This window comes from Trifolium pratense, linkage group LG3, assembly GCF_020283565.1.
Source record: "Trifolium pratense cultivar HEN17-A07 linkage group LG3, ARS_RC_1.1, whole genome shotgun sequence".
Lineage (NCBI taxonomy): Eukaryota > Viridiplantae > Streptophyta > Magnoliopsida > Fabales > Fabaceae > Trifolium > Trifolium pratense.
In genome coordinates this window covers 14,318,773-14,335,259 of record NC_060061.1, presented here as the reverse complement: position 1 = coordinate 14,335,259, position 16,487 = coordinate 14,318,773, and the positions used below count along the sequence as shown (strand labels likewise).

At 33.2% G+C, this 16,487-nt stretch overlaps 2 protein-coding genes across 3 annotated transcripts; both read left to right on the top strand.

Moving 5' to 3' along the window:
* The first annotated feature begins 223 nt into the window (after positions 1 to 223).
* LOC123919044 (mRNA decay activator protein ZFP36-like) lies at positions 224 to 5,072 on the top strand. 2 transcript variants are annotated; one of them, XM_045971265.1, is made up of 4 exons: positions 224 to 381; positions 636 to 1,253; positions 4,361 to 4,420; positions 4,519 to 5,072. In XM_045971265.1, exons 2-4 carry the CDS (start codon positions 645 to 647, stop codon positions 4,849 to 4,851), a joined length of 1,002 nt encoding a protein of 333 aa, XP_045827221.1. In that variant the 5' UTR covers positions 224 to 381; positions 636 to 644; the 3' UTR covers positions 4,852 to 5,072. The 2 variants fall into 2 exon arrangements, with proteins under 2 accessions (XP_045827221.1, XP_045827222.1); XM_045971266.1 differs by having other exon boundaries at positions 225 to 381; positions 4,513 to 5,072.
* Positions 5,073 to 6,695: 1,623 nt separating this feature from the next.
* Positions 6,696 to 8,502, top strand: LOC123918811. Its single transcript, XM_045970962.1, has one exon. It carries the CDS (start codon positions 6,798 to 6,800, stop codon positions 8,238 to 8,240), a length of 1,443 nt encoding a protein of 480 aa, XP_045826918.1. The 5' UTR covers positions 6,696 to 6,797; the 3' UTR covers positions 8,241 to 8,502.
* Positions 8,503 to 16,487: the final 7,985 nt, after the last annotated feature.

Sequence of the window (16,487 nt, the reverse complement as noted above, 5' to 3'; positions counted from 1 at the left end):
AACTTGTGCCCTAAGGACACATGTTAAGCTACCTAAAAATAGAAATATAGTATTTAATGATACAAAGAATTTAATGTTTAGATAATTGAATACACCACAAGTTCAATAAATTTTTTCCACATTTATCTTCTTAACATGTGCCCTTAAGGGCACAAGTTAACATTCTCCTTACTTTTACTTCTAAAAAAGATTACCGTGAGTTAACTAAAACACCTAAAAGCGCGCGTTCATAGCTATTGTGTTCCCCCGCAAACTATAAATAAGAGATTTCTCTCAGAACAACACACACTTCAAAAGCAACAACTTTTTCTCTTCTTCATCTTCTTTCACTCTCCAACTTTTTCTCTGCACTAACCGCAATGAATCGCCATTTTCGTACTTGTAATCTCTCTCTGTTTCAACTTTCTCTATTTCGATTTTCTTTTCTCGTTAATTTTCTTTTCCTGAAAAGTTTTTGTTCTCTGCAATTTCATTCTACGATCAACCGCTTCATTTTTAGGTTAAATTGATTGAAATTGAAATTCGAATTGAAAATCAATAGTTTAATTCAGTGAGAAACGAAATTCGAGTGATTCAAGTAACGAAAATCGCGTAATGAAAATTGTTCCTCATCGTGATTCGTCTTTGAAATGCAGGATTAGGTTATGGAAAACGCGATGAGCAACGTCAAGAAGAAGGTTTCGAAGATGAGGACTTTGAACGAGAATGTTCCACCGATGCAGATCGAGTTGGATGATATGAGAGGACGATATCTCCAATCAAAGACGATGAGTCCAGGTTTTCAATCGTACGCCGAGAACATCGACTTCGGTTCGCCGCCGCCGCTCGCACGATACTTCTACGCCGGTTCTCCACTTTCCGGTAAATCCAGTAACTCCTTCAATTCTCCAATTTTCGGCGCGAGCAAGTATAGGTCTCTAAAAATGCAGCAGTACTCCGGCGGCGGCACTAGTTCAGGGAACAGTAGCTTCGGTTCTCGCGGTAGATTACCTCTCTCGCCGCTTTCTTCAATTGAGAATTTTGAGAAAAAGTCACCGCCGATCTACAGAACGCCGGTGAAAGGTGACGAGGAAGTTTTTGTGATGGATGATATTCAGGTGAGGCCAATGTCCGGAGGAAAGAGCGGAAGATCTTCATCATCATCTTCTTCCGGTAGAGGTTCTTCTTCGTCGTCGACGAAGAGTTTGTTTAAGACTGATATTTGCAGAGCGTGGGAAGATTCTGGAAACTGTCGCTATAACTCCAAATGCCAGGTTCGTTCGCGCCATAACTATTACGAATTCAATAGTTCATGTTTTTGGCTTTTTCATACAATAAATAAATAATTATCAGACTTTATAATAGTAACTTCAGAAATTAAATCCTCTTTAAGAAATTATTAATTGGAAAAACGTTTTATTTTATTTTTATTTAATTTAATTTATTAGTGATAGCATGCTTCATATGTATGTTTTTTTTTTTGGTAGAATGTATGTATTTTTTTTTTTTTTGGTACATGAATGTATGTATTTTCTAATTAAGGTATATATGATTTTGTTGGTATTTTCATTAATGAAAAAGTGCTTCTACATTAACAATTAGCTAGTATTCCATTAGGCCGTGGTTTGTTAAAGGAGGATTTCCCCATAGGACTAAAACACAAATTGCTAACACCTTTACCAAAAGTTTCAATAGTGTTGTAGCCTGATTGATTTAGATTTAGAGCAATTGTTTGGAATTACGGTGGGCTATTCGCCTAACGTCTGATTTACTCGAAGCTAGTATTTGTCAGTTCACAAAAATAACGTGTACTAGAAAGCATTGGGATGTGAGAAATTTTGCTGCAACGTGAATCCAAACGAGTTATTATCGCATCTTTGTCTGTGTAAAAACACCTTATAAAGTGTGATACGATCCAATGGAAAATTTGTTTATGTCATCTTTATGTCTGTATCCAAACACCATAGAACACGCGATATAACGGAAGTTTACTCTTACATCTGGATGTCCATAAGCGTGTAACGTGGATGAATTAAACGCAAAGACTAACACACTATAAACTGGACCATATTGGACTTGAACCAAAGACCTCACCTGTGAAGTAAAGTAAATCATCGCACCTACTGTCTATCCAATTGGGAGTGAGGCAAGCGAAAATGCTGCGGTGTAAGAATGAATACATTAAGATCAATCTCTTAAAAATTACGAAGATCCCTCATCACTCTCGCGACTGTCAGGTATGTAAATTTCACTAGTTTATTGTTTAGTTGTGGCCAGATAGGAAATTTTCCTGTCGGTAGTGATTCCAAGTTTAGGTTATTCTGATTTTGGGATGGCTTAAAATCAACCAATGAAACTTTCCCAAAACCAAATTGCTTTCCCAATAATAACGCGGCTGTTTCATCCTAAATCAAGGTTGCTGTTTCATCCTATCCTAGAATGAATGCTATAATCGATTGCGACCAATTACCTTTACGTTGAGCAATAACCTTGGTATGATCTGCTTGCTATTAGTTGATAAGTCAGTTTTAAGCATCATCACAAACAAATCAATGCTCTCAAAGAAACGAAGAAAATCCTCTCTCAAATTTTATTTACAATCATCAATCTGATTATTCCAAGAAAAAAAGATATTACAATATATGTGTTCAAAAAAAAATTATTAACTCAAAAGATCTTGACTAAAGATACAGTCAAATATATGAAACCGTAACCAATTTTGAACTAAATCCTATATCAAATTCAAGATAATTCTAATTTAAATTTTAAAATAAACTAAATCTGAAACAAATATAAAAAAAATCTAAATCAACGAAATATAGTATCCAGCCTGATTCTTGTTTTTTTTTTTTTTACCAAAGCCTAATTCTAATTTAAATAGACAATCTTTTTTTACCAAAGCCTAATTCTAATTTAAATAGACAAACAAACACAAAAACAATTGTAGTGATACGCAAGTTTCAACCTCTTTGCAAGTATTCTTGTAGGTTTCCTTCCACCTATTCAAGAATACAATTTCATCTAGGTTTGTTTCTTTGCAGAAAAATGTACCTTCTTACTTTTCTTTAACATCTATGATAGAGAAGTTAGTTAGTCTGTTATTTGGGTTGTAGTTATGAGTTGTTAGAGAAGTTAGTTAGTTATTTGGATTAGTTAGAGAGTATTTGTATAAATAGGAGAACACAAAGGTTAGAGACTATCTTTTGAAAAATTATTTCTGGTGGTGCAGTGTGCTTGACGGACCCAACACCCTTTGGTGTTAATCTGACTTCACTGTTCCTATTTGTGGTAAACTCTTATGCATCTTACCAGAGCTCATCATGTTATTTAATTTATTTTTTTTTTATTTCGGCATTGTCATCATCAAATCTTCTACACCTTCCTTCAATTGTGATGTATCTGCCTTCAATTCTTGAATCACTATGTTGTGATCACCTGTCCATTTTTCCATCGCAATTAAACAAGTTTCTGTGGCGCTTACCATCGTAATGGTGGGTCGGACCAATTGTTAGGAACCTAATAAACTCTTGATATATGAAAGAATTCCCAAAACTGGGCAGATTTGAATAAACAGAAGAATGATTTTATTGAAAGATTGAGAAGGAGAGATTCTTTCCTTTTCTATCCTATTTCTTAATAAAATTGTTATTTCTTTGGAATCCAATTCTTCGGTTCCAAACAAATTCTGCAATCCCTGTTGGTTACTTTCTGTTTTGGTTCCTTTTATTGGATATAAGGAATGTCTGGCAGTTGCCGTATCAGTCACAAAAGAGTGTCTGAGTCTTTGTTGTGTTAGATAGTTTGATTAAGAATCTTAGAGCCATTAGAATGAAATCTTTGGCTACTACTATGTTCTGTCGTTCTGCGACCAATCATTCTCTCTCTCTCTCTCTCTCTCTCTCTCTCTCTCTCACATGTAGAATTATATCTGAATTATATCTTAAGGGTTTGTTTGGATTGACCTATTTATGTTTATTTATATGCAATTGTGCGACTATTTGAGAATTTATGGAAATAACTTATGCATAAATAAATCGACATGTCATAAGTTGTTTCAACTTGTTTCTATAAACTCTCGAGAATAGCTTATAAAAACAGTTTATAACTATATGAAAATAATTTGACTTTATTTTTTTATATTATAGAAATAGCTCATACATTAGCACTTATATGATAAGCACTAAATTAAGTTGTTTATTTAAAGAGAACCTAAACTTAAAATTGTCGGACAATGCTTGTTGATTTCTGCATGTGGAATCTGGTACATTCTGATATATTAAAAGAAACAAGCAAATAGCAAGCTTTCTAATTCATTGTCAATAGAAAGTAAATTCTCTGTCTTTGGTATTTGAGTGCTTGACACACTATCATTGTTTTGCAGTTTGCCCACGGAAGAGAGGAGCTTCATCCAAGTCGTCTCAGCATGAAGCGTAAATCTGAGGTAACCAATCAAATCATATATACATCATCATCATGTCATTTAGCATAATAAACACCTAATCAGCAGTTAAGTATTTCTACTTGGTTGTGTAGGGACAGATGGGAAGACAATCTGCTAGACAAGGATCCTGGTCATTTAGCCCAAATAGCGACCCTGTTCACAAACCTGCTGAAGTAGCTGAAGCTGAACATGCAGTCAGAAGACTCCCAATTTCACAACCAACTTCACCTGAACCTCATTGTTCCCCTGCCAGTTCCAACACCATCAGTGATTGGTCACCACTGGATGATGGCATTGAAGTTGTCCTCCCAAATGGTTCAGGTAGAGATCCCTCTAGGGAGGAAGTTGAAGCATACATTTTGGGCACTCTCAATCAGCGGACTACTAAATGGAGACTACCAGTTTTTGATGCAATTTGCAAGGTGCAGTAATCCCTGTGACTAGCAAAAGGACTCCTCACTGCTCTCAAAACCATAATTTTTTCTCTATTATTTGAATAATGTTCCCCTCTTAAATAAATACAATCATAGCTGGGTGTCTGCTAACTAATATCATGTGACAGTTGATGGCTAGATTACTAGTTTTGTGCATATATGTCAGTATAATGACATTTTTACTAGAAAGGCAAAACCAGCAATGATTTGATTGAGAACTACTATCTTTTGTGTCTGACTAATTCTTTAATAAGTTCTGAATTTCACATTCGGCATATGACGAGCACCGTGCATACTTGGTATCACGAAACAATGAGTTTGATGATATCACGGTAGTACGTGATTTTGTTGAATCTCCAAAGTGTACCTTTTGTAAAATCATAGCGGCTTTCCGTGATTTGATTGAGAACTACTATCTTTTGTGTCTGACTAATTCTTTAATAAGTTCTGAATTTCACATTCGGCATATGACGAGCACCGTGCATACTTGATATCACGAAACAATGAGTTTGACGATATCACGGTAGCACGTGATTTTGTTGAATCTCCAAAGTGTACCTTTTGTAAAATCATAGCGGCTTTCAATGATTTTGTCGGACACACTGTGAATTCAAACATACACTTTGCTTTAACTCCCTCAGGTACTCAAATTAGGAAATAATAATTGGGGAATATTACAACTTACAACTGTAATTAATAGTTTTCTGGGATGATTAGCTTCTGCTTCATTACATTAGTTGCCCTATATATTACAATAAACTAATGGATAGGTAAGTAGTGATAATGAAGTCTTAAAAATGAAATGAGATGCGATACAATCAGGATTAAGGATTAATTTGCCCTATATATTACAATAGACTAATGAAATACAGTATTAAGGATTGTAGCTAAATCTTTTTTTTTTTTAAGATTTGCTAAGAAGTTAAATACTTGTAAAAAATAAATAAAATAAAAAAGAGATGATATGATGTGAATAAATTATTTTTCAATTTATGTGAGTATGCGCACACAATATGATAAAGAATAAGCGCACACAATAATATATTCAGAACAGTACCAACTGGATTTAGGGGTACTGTACCTAAGTCTCGCCCTAAATTTAATTGCATATTAATCCTTTTTAGTTTTAGTACCTTAAAATTTTTGTTGTATTAAGATTCAATTTAATCTATCATTTTAAATATACTTTATTCTTTCTTCAAAAATAGTCACAATGTTGGGCCTAAATATGATTTTTTTTTTCATATTCAAAATGAGTGAAATGCTTACACCAAAAAAAAAAAAGAGTGAAATGCCAAATATTCCATGAAATTTTAAAAGTCGTCAAATACTTCCCTGAAATTTGGAAATAGACAAATACCCCATGAAATTGTAAAATATCAATCAAATTGCTTCCTGCTCCGTTTACTCTGTCTATTTTGACGAGGAAAAGATGGATGAGACAAGAATTGAGAAAGAGTATGATATTGGTGAATGATGTTTCTTTTCTGGTTAGAACCTCTTGATTATGATTTTGAAAGCAATGATAATGATGATGAGGATGATGATAGTTTTGCTATTTTGGTTCCTCGTTATTCATTTGGTTGTAAGGAGGTTGAAGCTCAAATAATGTGTTTTTGAAGGCTCAAAACAGACGGAGTAAACGACGCATGAGGCAATTTGATTGACGTTTTACAATTTCAGAAGAATAATTGTCTATTTCCAAATTTCATGGGAATATTTGACGAATTTTGCTATTTGATATTTGACTCTATTCAAAATTGACCTCTTCCCCATCCAAATTTATATTTTTACTCAAAAAACTTCGAAAAATATTTTTCAAAATTTTTCAGTGTGTTTTGTGTGAGAAGAGAAATTTGAAACATTTAACCCAAAGTATTCAAAGCTCTCTCTCTAGTGTCAAGCTTTGAAACATTAACCCAAAACCTTATCCAAACTCTCCAATGACTATCATCACACTTTCCCTCCCTTCCACAAACCCTTCTTCCTTCTTCTTCCATTCTTCTCCAAAACCATTCAAATTCAATCCCAAATCCTCCTCACAACTCTCCCCCACCACCACCACCACCACCACCTCCTCACTCCCCAAAACTTCCAAAGTCATCATAATTGGCGCCGGCCTCGCCGGCTTAGCTGCCGCCACCCACCTCAACTCTCAAAACATCCCTTTCCTCCTCCTTGAATCATCAAACGCCGTCGGTGGCCGTGTCCGCACCGACATTGTCGATGGCTTCCTCCTTGACCGCGGCTTCCAAATCTTCATCACTGCTTATCCAGAAGCTCAAAAGCTTCTCAATTACCAATCCTTAAACCTACAAAAATTCTACTCCGGAGCAAAAATCTTCTACGATGGAAAATTCCACACCGTCGCTGATCCACTTCGCCATTTCCTTGATTCCGCAAAATCTCTAACTAATCCCATAGGTTCCATCTTCGATAAATTACTAATCGGAACAACGAGAATCGGTGTTCTCACAAAATCCGATGAACAAATTCTTACCGCAGAAGAAGTTCCCACAATTGAGTTACTGAATAAGCTAGGATTCTCCGATTCCATCATCAGAAGATTCTTCCGACCATTTTTCGGCGGAATCTTCTTCGATCCAAACCTCGAAACATCTTCGAGACTATTCGATTTCATCTTCAAGTGTCTCGCACTCGGCGAAAATACACTTCCGGCGAACGGTATATCGGCGATACCGGAACAGTTAGCGGCGAGGTTACCGTCAGATTCAATCTTGCTAAACACGAAAGCAGTTTCAGTTGATTTTGGTAGTTCCGATTCGCCACGTGTAACGTTGCAGAACGGTGAGATTTTGAACAGTGCGCTTGGAGTGATCGTGGCCGTTGAAGAACCGGCTTTGATTAAGTTATTACCGGGAAAGATAAACCCGGTTGTTAAAAAACCGGTTCGGAGTACAGTTTGTTTATATTTTACCGCGAACCCGGATCAAATCCCGGTTCAGGATCCGGTTTTGTTTCTAAATGGGTCGGGTAAAGGAATAGTGAATAACATGTTTTTTGTGACAAATGTAGCTCCATCTTATAGCCCACAAAACAAAGCATTGATTTCGGTATCATTGATTGGATTATTTAAGGATGAATCTGACGATGAGTTAGTGAGTAAAGTGATTGAAGAACTTTCAGATTGGTTTGGGGATAAAATGGTAAAAAAATGGAAGCATTTGAGAACTTATAGAATTGAGTATGCACAACCTAATCAATGTCCACCCACTAATTTGAAGAAAAACCCAACAATTGAACCGGGTTTATATTTGTGTGGTGATTATTTGACTTCAGCTACATTTGATGGTGCTTTGGTTTCCGGTAGGAGAGCAGCTGAATCACTCTTAATGGATAGAGCTTTCATTGCTAATGCTTCATGAGTTGTTACTTTTCAATCATTGGATATTCATTCATATTCTTGGTTTATATTGTATGATAAATGTAACATTTTTGTAATGAAAATATGAAAAATACTATGTATAGCTTACGGCTGAAAAATATTTGTGTGGTGATTTGCTTGCAGCTACTAACAATTTTTCTGTTCACTTATTCTTAAGCAATCAATAGACACTACATTCTTAACAAGCGGGGAGCCTCACTTAGTTGGATTGGATCCGATGTTTATAGATTTTTTCACTTATATGTTGCATCTCTTCTCTTTTATGATCATCATCACTCGCTTATTGCTCTTATAACCAAGTTGTGATAACATTGATGTTGTGTGAGGAGGAGTCTCATTGAGTTGGAACAACTTGAGAAACTACCCAAGTGACTTTTGACGTTACATCTTCACTCAAAACTTTAAAACATTAAATTTATGGATTTTCTCACTTAAATATTGTTCAATATCAACCAGCAACGGACCTAGGAGTGGGCGGAGGTGGGCCACGGCCCACCCCCACCCAATTTTTTTATTTTTTATTTTATATATAGAGGATTAATTTAAATGTATTATTAAGGATTTTAAGTCGGTCAGTATACATATTTGTACAAATATTGATGTAAATATTAATTTAGAGTTGATTATTTATGATTATAACTTGGTACACATATTAGCTCAAGTATTAGTGTAAATATTAGTTCATAATTAATTGAATTTATAGTATTAGATAAAATTAACAATTGAACTAACATATATAAATATAAAATGACATAAAATAATATGTTTAATTAATATTTAATTTTTTTAAGTCTCATATTTTCATATTTTTTGCAATTTTAGTCCTATCTCAATGTTTTTTTCTTTTCTTTTTTGCCGTAAAAATAGTGAATTTTAACGGCAAAAAAATGTGAATTTTGATCTCAAATTTGATATTTTATCTTTAGATTCAAAATGTTGGAGACAATAAATCACATTTATGGTCAAAAACCACAATTTTTAGAGTAAAAATATAGATTGTTGATACCAAAATTGTAACATATGAAAATAGAGGGACCGAAAAATCAATTTGAAAATAGATTGACTATTTTTCGGCCGACCCACAATATTTTTTCTGATTCCGCCATTGATATCAACTCATCTAATTGATGTATGACTCAGCTCACACTTATTATATATCAATACTAGGCTTTCCAGGTTATTATTGTTGAGGACAAAATCTTTATTTGATGTTTTAAAGATAACAAACATGTTAATTAATTTTAATTGTGATTATCTTGTTATCTACTAATGTGTTTTGTGAGATTTGTTTCAACGATAATGTTACTTTCCTTGAACGATAACGTTATGGATGAGTAATCAATGCACAAGCAAAACATAAAAGCAATGAGTAGAAACAAAAGAAGCAACTTAAAGTCTTGGCCTAAATGATATAAAAGCTTCACATGAAGATATTCCTTTTTGTCTCACCAAGAGTGGTAGCATTTTAAGAAAACACTTATGTAAGGAATATGCCAAACATGACATAAATTAATACATGGGCCATGAAGCCTTTTTGGACTAAAGTGAATAAAAGCCCCTTTGGACAAACAAATGAAGCTTCCATGAATGATTGAAGATTTGAATGATTTCAAATAAAAGGCACATCACACAATGATGTCTTGGACGAAAATTGGCCACCAAGGTGAAGTCACACAATAAGGCAAGATGTAGCAAGTCTCTTTCTCATCAAGGGAACATAGAGGAGACAAGAATCTAACAACATCTATCCCTTTGTGAACAAAGGACATGAGTCACCAAAATCAAGTACAAATGAGCACATGGTATTTTTTCTCACTTGCATACAAGTTGTCCAACCCTAAATTAGGAAAGATTCCTTCTTATGGACATATATGGGCCGCGTACATGCAATGGAAACCAAGCAATAAAAGTGAAGTGCAAATTGGCCTAACGATAATGTTACTGAAGCAACGATAACGCACTATTCACAGCAAATTGACAGCACAACATTGTGACATGTCAAGTTGGATTTGAAATTCAAATCCCTCTATCATACGCTCCTCCAAAGGTCTTATTTTCCTATAAATACAATGGAGCTACATGAAGGAAAGATTAAGAGTTTGCAAAAAGAATCAATCATATACTTAGTTGAAGCAAAAATCAACAAGTCACAAACTCTTCAAAAGCAAAGCAAATCTTCAAAGATATTATTCATAAATTTGTGAAAAACAAATAGATAAAGCTTGCTATTATCAATCTCTTACTTGAGTTGATTTAACCCATATTCCCCACAAATATTGTAACTCTCTCAAGTCTTTCTTTCATGTTAGATTGAGTGTTTGTGAGAAAGTCTTTTCGAGTGAAGAAAAGCATTTTGAGTGAAAGTCTTTTCGAGTGAAGAAAAACATTTGTGTAAAATTCTTTTCGAGTGAAGAAAAGCAGATTGTATTGATCCAGTTGTGATCAAGTTTTTGATGCGAAGCAGAAGGTTCTGATCTGAGCATTTTTAGTGGACAATGATCACAAGGACTGTGAGGACTGGACTAGCCCAAGTTGGGTGAACCAAGATAACTTCTGTGTGTTTTTCTCTTGGACTCTAAAATCCCTAAAACATACTAAACAAACTAACTGAGTAATACCAGAGTGCTCTGGGCCTTAACATTTACTTATTCAGCAACTAACTTAGTATTTATATTGTTCATTTATATATTGTCTATTTTATTGTTGCTAACTATATTTCTTTTTATATTGTTAATTGTTAACTAACCAATTAAAAGAAATATTGTCTTGAGTTATTTTAAACTAACATAAAATAATTTTAAAAAGGGTCACAATTCAAACTCCCCTTTCTTGTGACATTTATTGCTACTTCAATTGGCATCAGAGTCTGTCTCTACAGGTTTATACACTTAACAAGTGTTAGAGGAAAAAGATTCAGGAAGAAAAATGTCAAAAGAAAGATACATTCCAGAAGGAGGATCTGCTTCAAGACCACCTTTGTTCACTGGAAAAAATTACTATTTTTGGAAAAACAAAATACAACTGTTTCTAAAATCCCAGGAAGTAGGAATGTGGCGCATAGTCACAGAAGGAGATTATGTTCCTACTGTAACTTCTGCTGAGGGAGTCATTTCAGACAAACCTGAAGATGCATGGACAACTGCAAAACAACAAAAGGTACTCCTAAACTCTAAAACTCATTTATTTCTATCCTGTGCTCTAAGCATGGAAGAAAGTGAAAGAGTAGATGAATGTGATACTGCTAAAAAGGTTTGGGGACACTTTACAAGTTCACCATGAAGGAACTAGTCATGTAAAAGAAACAAGAATAGACATGGGAACTAATAAATTTGAAACTTTTGAAATGATTGAAAACGAAACTATTGATGAAATGTTTTCAAGATTTACTACTATCATAAATGAATTAAGATCTCTCAGAAAAACTTTTTCAACTAATGATAGAATTAGAAAACTCTTGAGATGTCTTCCAGTCACTTGGAGACCAATGGTCACTGCCATTACTCAAACTAAAGATTTAAAAACTCTTCCCATAGAAGATCTTATTGGTACTTTAAAAGCTCATGAAGTTATTCTTCAAGGAGATAAACCTATAAAGAAAGAAAAAATCATTGCTTTAAAAGCTTCTCAAAAAGATATAAGTTTTTTAGAAGATGACTCTAAGGAAATAGAATCTACCCAAGAAGAAGCAGAAGGAGAACTAGCTCTCATTTCTGGCAAAATCCAACGTATGTTAAGAAGAAGAGATCAAATTAGAAGAAACTTTTCTTCAGGAAAAGATATGCAAAAAAATGACTTTGATAAAAGTCAAGTGACCTGCTTTGGTTGCAACAAACTTGGACATTACAAATCAGAATGTCCCTTAAACAAATCTCCCAAAAATTTTCCCTTCAAGAAAAAATCTATGTTAGCTACCTAGGACGATGATGATGAAGTTGAAACAAATAAAGAAGAAGAAGAAGCCAACATCTGTCTAATGGCAGATTCAGAAAATGATGAGGTATTTCTCTTTGATAAAATTCATCCTTATGAAGAATTAGAAACTAATTTTGATAGTCTATTGCATGATTCTGAATTCTTATCTAAAAAATGCTTTTTATTACAAAAAGAAGTTTCTGAACTAAAAGAAGAAAAGAAAAAACTTCAAACAGATATTCTTAATTTTGAAAAAATTAATAAAGATTTAATTGAGTCAAAAGAAAAACATGTTTGCTCTAGTGATCTATCTAAGAAAATAGATGAAAATGTTGTGTTAAAAAATGAAATAATGGAACTTGTAACGCCCCAAAAATTAGAATTCATTTTATTTAATTATTTAGTTGTTGTGGTGTTGATTGACAATGTTTATGTGGTGTTGATTGACGATGTTTATTTAATTATTTTGTGGCGAATAATTAAATAATTGATAAATAAAAATAATGACGTTGCTAATTAAAAAAAATTAAATAAAAAGGTGTTGGAAGCATAGAGGGGGTGTAGATAAGAAAATGGTAGAGAAAGGGATAAATGAGAAGAAACATAATTTTAATTCTCATTAAAACATTTCAATAATAATAATGTCACATTTTAATAATAATAATGTAGTTGTTTATTGACATTAGTTGATAGAAGAAGTATGGTGATTCATAACAAAAACAAACACACAAAAAATAGTGCTAGTGAGTGAGAGAAGAGAAAGAGCTCATGGGAGAGTGAATAGAAGCAAATGAAGGAAAAACTTAATCTCAATTTAGGGAGTTCACTGCAATCCAAGTAAGGGAGCTTTATACTCTTGAAACTCTGAATTCAATAGGAATATTTGTTGTATTTATTATACTATGCCGTTATGTGATGTTGTTGTTGTAGTTTGATGATTGAATATTTTCCTTGCATTATTCCTATTGTTGTTATTGTTACTTACGCTTGAATTTAATTTTATACAAATTGTGTTGTTGAAACTGTGTGGAATCATCACTGAAATTAGTGTCCTTATTGTTGGAGAGTTTAGACGAACCCTTGAGTTCATAAATGGGGATGAGATTAATAATTTGGATATAACCACCAGTTAAGAAAAGAAAAAAAAAAAAGAGAACAAATGAATTATGTTTTGAATCTAATAAACCATAAGAGATGTTTTTGTTATGTTATAAGAATCCTAATCAGTTTTAAAATGATTCTAGGATGATTTCAAGTCGCGAAACTATTTGATCTGAAAGCTTTGGGGTGATTTTAATGGTGTTGTTGTTGAATTTCAAAGAGAACTTTAGTCTCATTTTTATATGCGATTCGAATGACGATTTTAAAAACTAACATTGGGCATCTTTCTATAATTGAATGACGGTCAAAACGATATAAAACACGTCGAATTCTGTTGAGAAATGAGGGAGAACCGACCGGGTCAAATCGCGGGTCGTCGCGACCCGTTTTCCTGCAACCAGGTGAAGGGGGTGATGAACAGTGCGCGAGTGGCCTCGCCCACTCGCAGCACCGGCGCGAGAGGGCGCGTGAGAGGTCAGGGAGGATCCATTTTTAAAAATTGTTTTTAAAAACAAATAGTAAATAATTTTCTTGAAATTTTGGCACCGGTTTGAGAATTTTCGGAGACCTGGAACTATTTTTAGTTAATTAAATGAGGTAAATATGCTATTAAAAATATTAGAATTTAATAAAAGATTCCCAGAATTTTATTTAAGGTATTTTTAATAATTTGGAACAATTTGGGATACCTCACTCTCTCTGGTTGTATATAATCTTAAGGATTTGAATTTATTTCACAATTGTTATTAATTAAATTGATTTAAAATTCATACGTTTCGTGGATAAACTAAACCGAGTTAAATTGGGTTAAGGGTGCTGTTAAAGACGAGTAATAAGTTGTTGTCATGAGAGGAGTGAATGACTAATTGGGTTATTATATTTTAGTTGGCGTTGTAATCGAAGTTGCTAATAATTGTTGTGTATCGGTGTTGTTTTAAGTCGTTGCTCGTTGATAGTAATTGTGTTGTTTCAATTGTTGTTTTGTTGAATAATGATGTTGAGCTACATGGTTATAACGATGTTGAATTATATATTTTAATGATGTTGGAGTTGTGCCGAAATTATGATGTTGTAATTGTTATTATTGTAGTTTCTTATGGACGTTGTTTATTGATGTTGTTATAATGATGATGAAGTTGTCTATCGAAGTTGTTAAATGATGTTGCCTATTGACGTTGTTTATTATAACATGACATGCATTCATTCATGTGTCCAATGATGTTGCCTAATGAAGTTGTATAATTGACGTTGAAAATGATGTTGCTTAATGACGTTGAAAATGATGTTGCTTAATGAAATTGAAAATAATGACGTTGATCCTCTATAATATAAAACTAAAAATGACGTTGTTATTGGTACCACATGCATGTAGCGAGTCTAGGCGCATTGCATGCATTTTAATTATATTTCTTTATTTAAATGTTGTTGTTATTTCTCTTTATTTAATTAACGATTGATGATTGTGGTTGACTGATGAATGTGCGCGGCCATCCGCTTAGGTGGTTTTGTTGTTGTTTATGATGTTGTTAGTTATTGAGTTGTTTTAATTCAGTTACTTTCTTGATGTATTTTGACTCACCTTTACATTCCCCCTTCTGGCTTGGCCCTATGGTGTGCAACCGTAGATTTTCAGGTAGGAGACGAATCATAGATGATGTGTTCGGATAGCTGTTGCTTTGCTATTTATTTGGAGTCGCTCTGTTAGGATGTTGTTGGGAGAAACTTTTATTTAATCATGTTGTTAAATTTTTATAACAATTGAGCTATGTCACTTGATTCAGTATTTTCAATTCGGACTTTGAAACTTATATTATTTTTGTATTTTCCGCTGCATGATTTTTAATCATTTGAGAAATTAGTTAATTGGAGTAAGTGTGACATCCTTATTAAATAAATGAAATTAACTTTTTTGAAAATAAAATAGAGGGGTAAATTAAGGGTGTTACAGAACTAAGAAATGATCTCACTGGGTTTATAAAATCAACTGAAACTTTTCAAAACATTAGGTTTTTGAAAATGTTCTTTTGCCAGCAAATAGAGAACTTAAGATGAGATGCTCATTTTGTAACAAAAATGGTCATCATGAATCAATTTTCTATCAAATAGAAAGTTATGAACGTTTTTACTATGAACCAAAACGTTATCGTCACTTAGAAAGAAACAATAAACATTGTTCTTTTTGCAAAAACTTTGGACATCTTGAAAAGGAATATTATTTTAAAAATAAACAAATTGTGAAAACTAACCCTCAAGGACCCAAGTCATTATGGGCACCTAAAGGAAAAATTCAAAACGCAGGGATACTATCAAGGTGCAAAGAAAAAGCCTTGGTTTTTGGACAGTGGTTGTTCAAAACACATGACAGGAGATAGAAGATGTTTACTCTCCTTCATCAGAAAAGAAGGAGGGTCAGTTACGTTTGGTAATAATAATACTGCACAAATAAAAGGAAAATGTATTATAGGTAATATAATGATTCTGCAAAAATTGAAGATGTTCAATATGTAGAAGGTTTAAGGAAACAAAGAGAATGAATATTTCAATATACATGAGATAATTGACGTGCCTTTTCATATGCATATCAATGATGATATGCCGTTTCATAACTTATTTGTGCATTGATATCCCTACATTGATATGCAACTAATAGTTGTGAATTATACGGCTATAAAGTTAAATGATTAGTTGGAAAAAAATAATAAGTATTAATTAAAATAGTGCATATAAATGAAACATGGGAAAAGCATATAAAAATGAAAAGGTTGCAAGTGGAAGTGATGTAATATTAGAGTTATATAATTAGATTGGTTGATGTGGCAAAATAGAAAAGTTTCATTGGTTTAAGTGAATTAGGGTTAGATAGCTTATAGGATAACTATTTAGGAATTATATATATAGATATAGATGTACATCAAACATGCTAATTTACACCCATTTATTTATAAACACATTTAATGTTTCAAAGGGACAATTTTAAACATGAAACAAATCCTTTCAAAAACATGAAACAAGTCATATGAACACAAACATGTATCACACACTTTTAATAATTTTTTTGAGTTTCGTTAAAAATAAATTTATGCCAATTGCCAATCAATGACAACTTGATAATAAATACAGTATAGTGGCTTATAATAAATTATTTTTCTTAATAATAAATTAAACCTTCTTGCTAAACAGTGCCCCCGGACACTCTTTAATCATTCTATTTGAA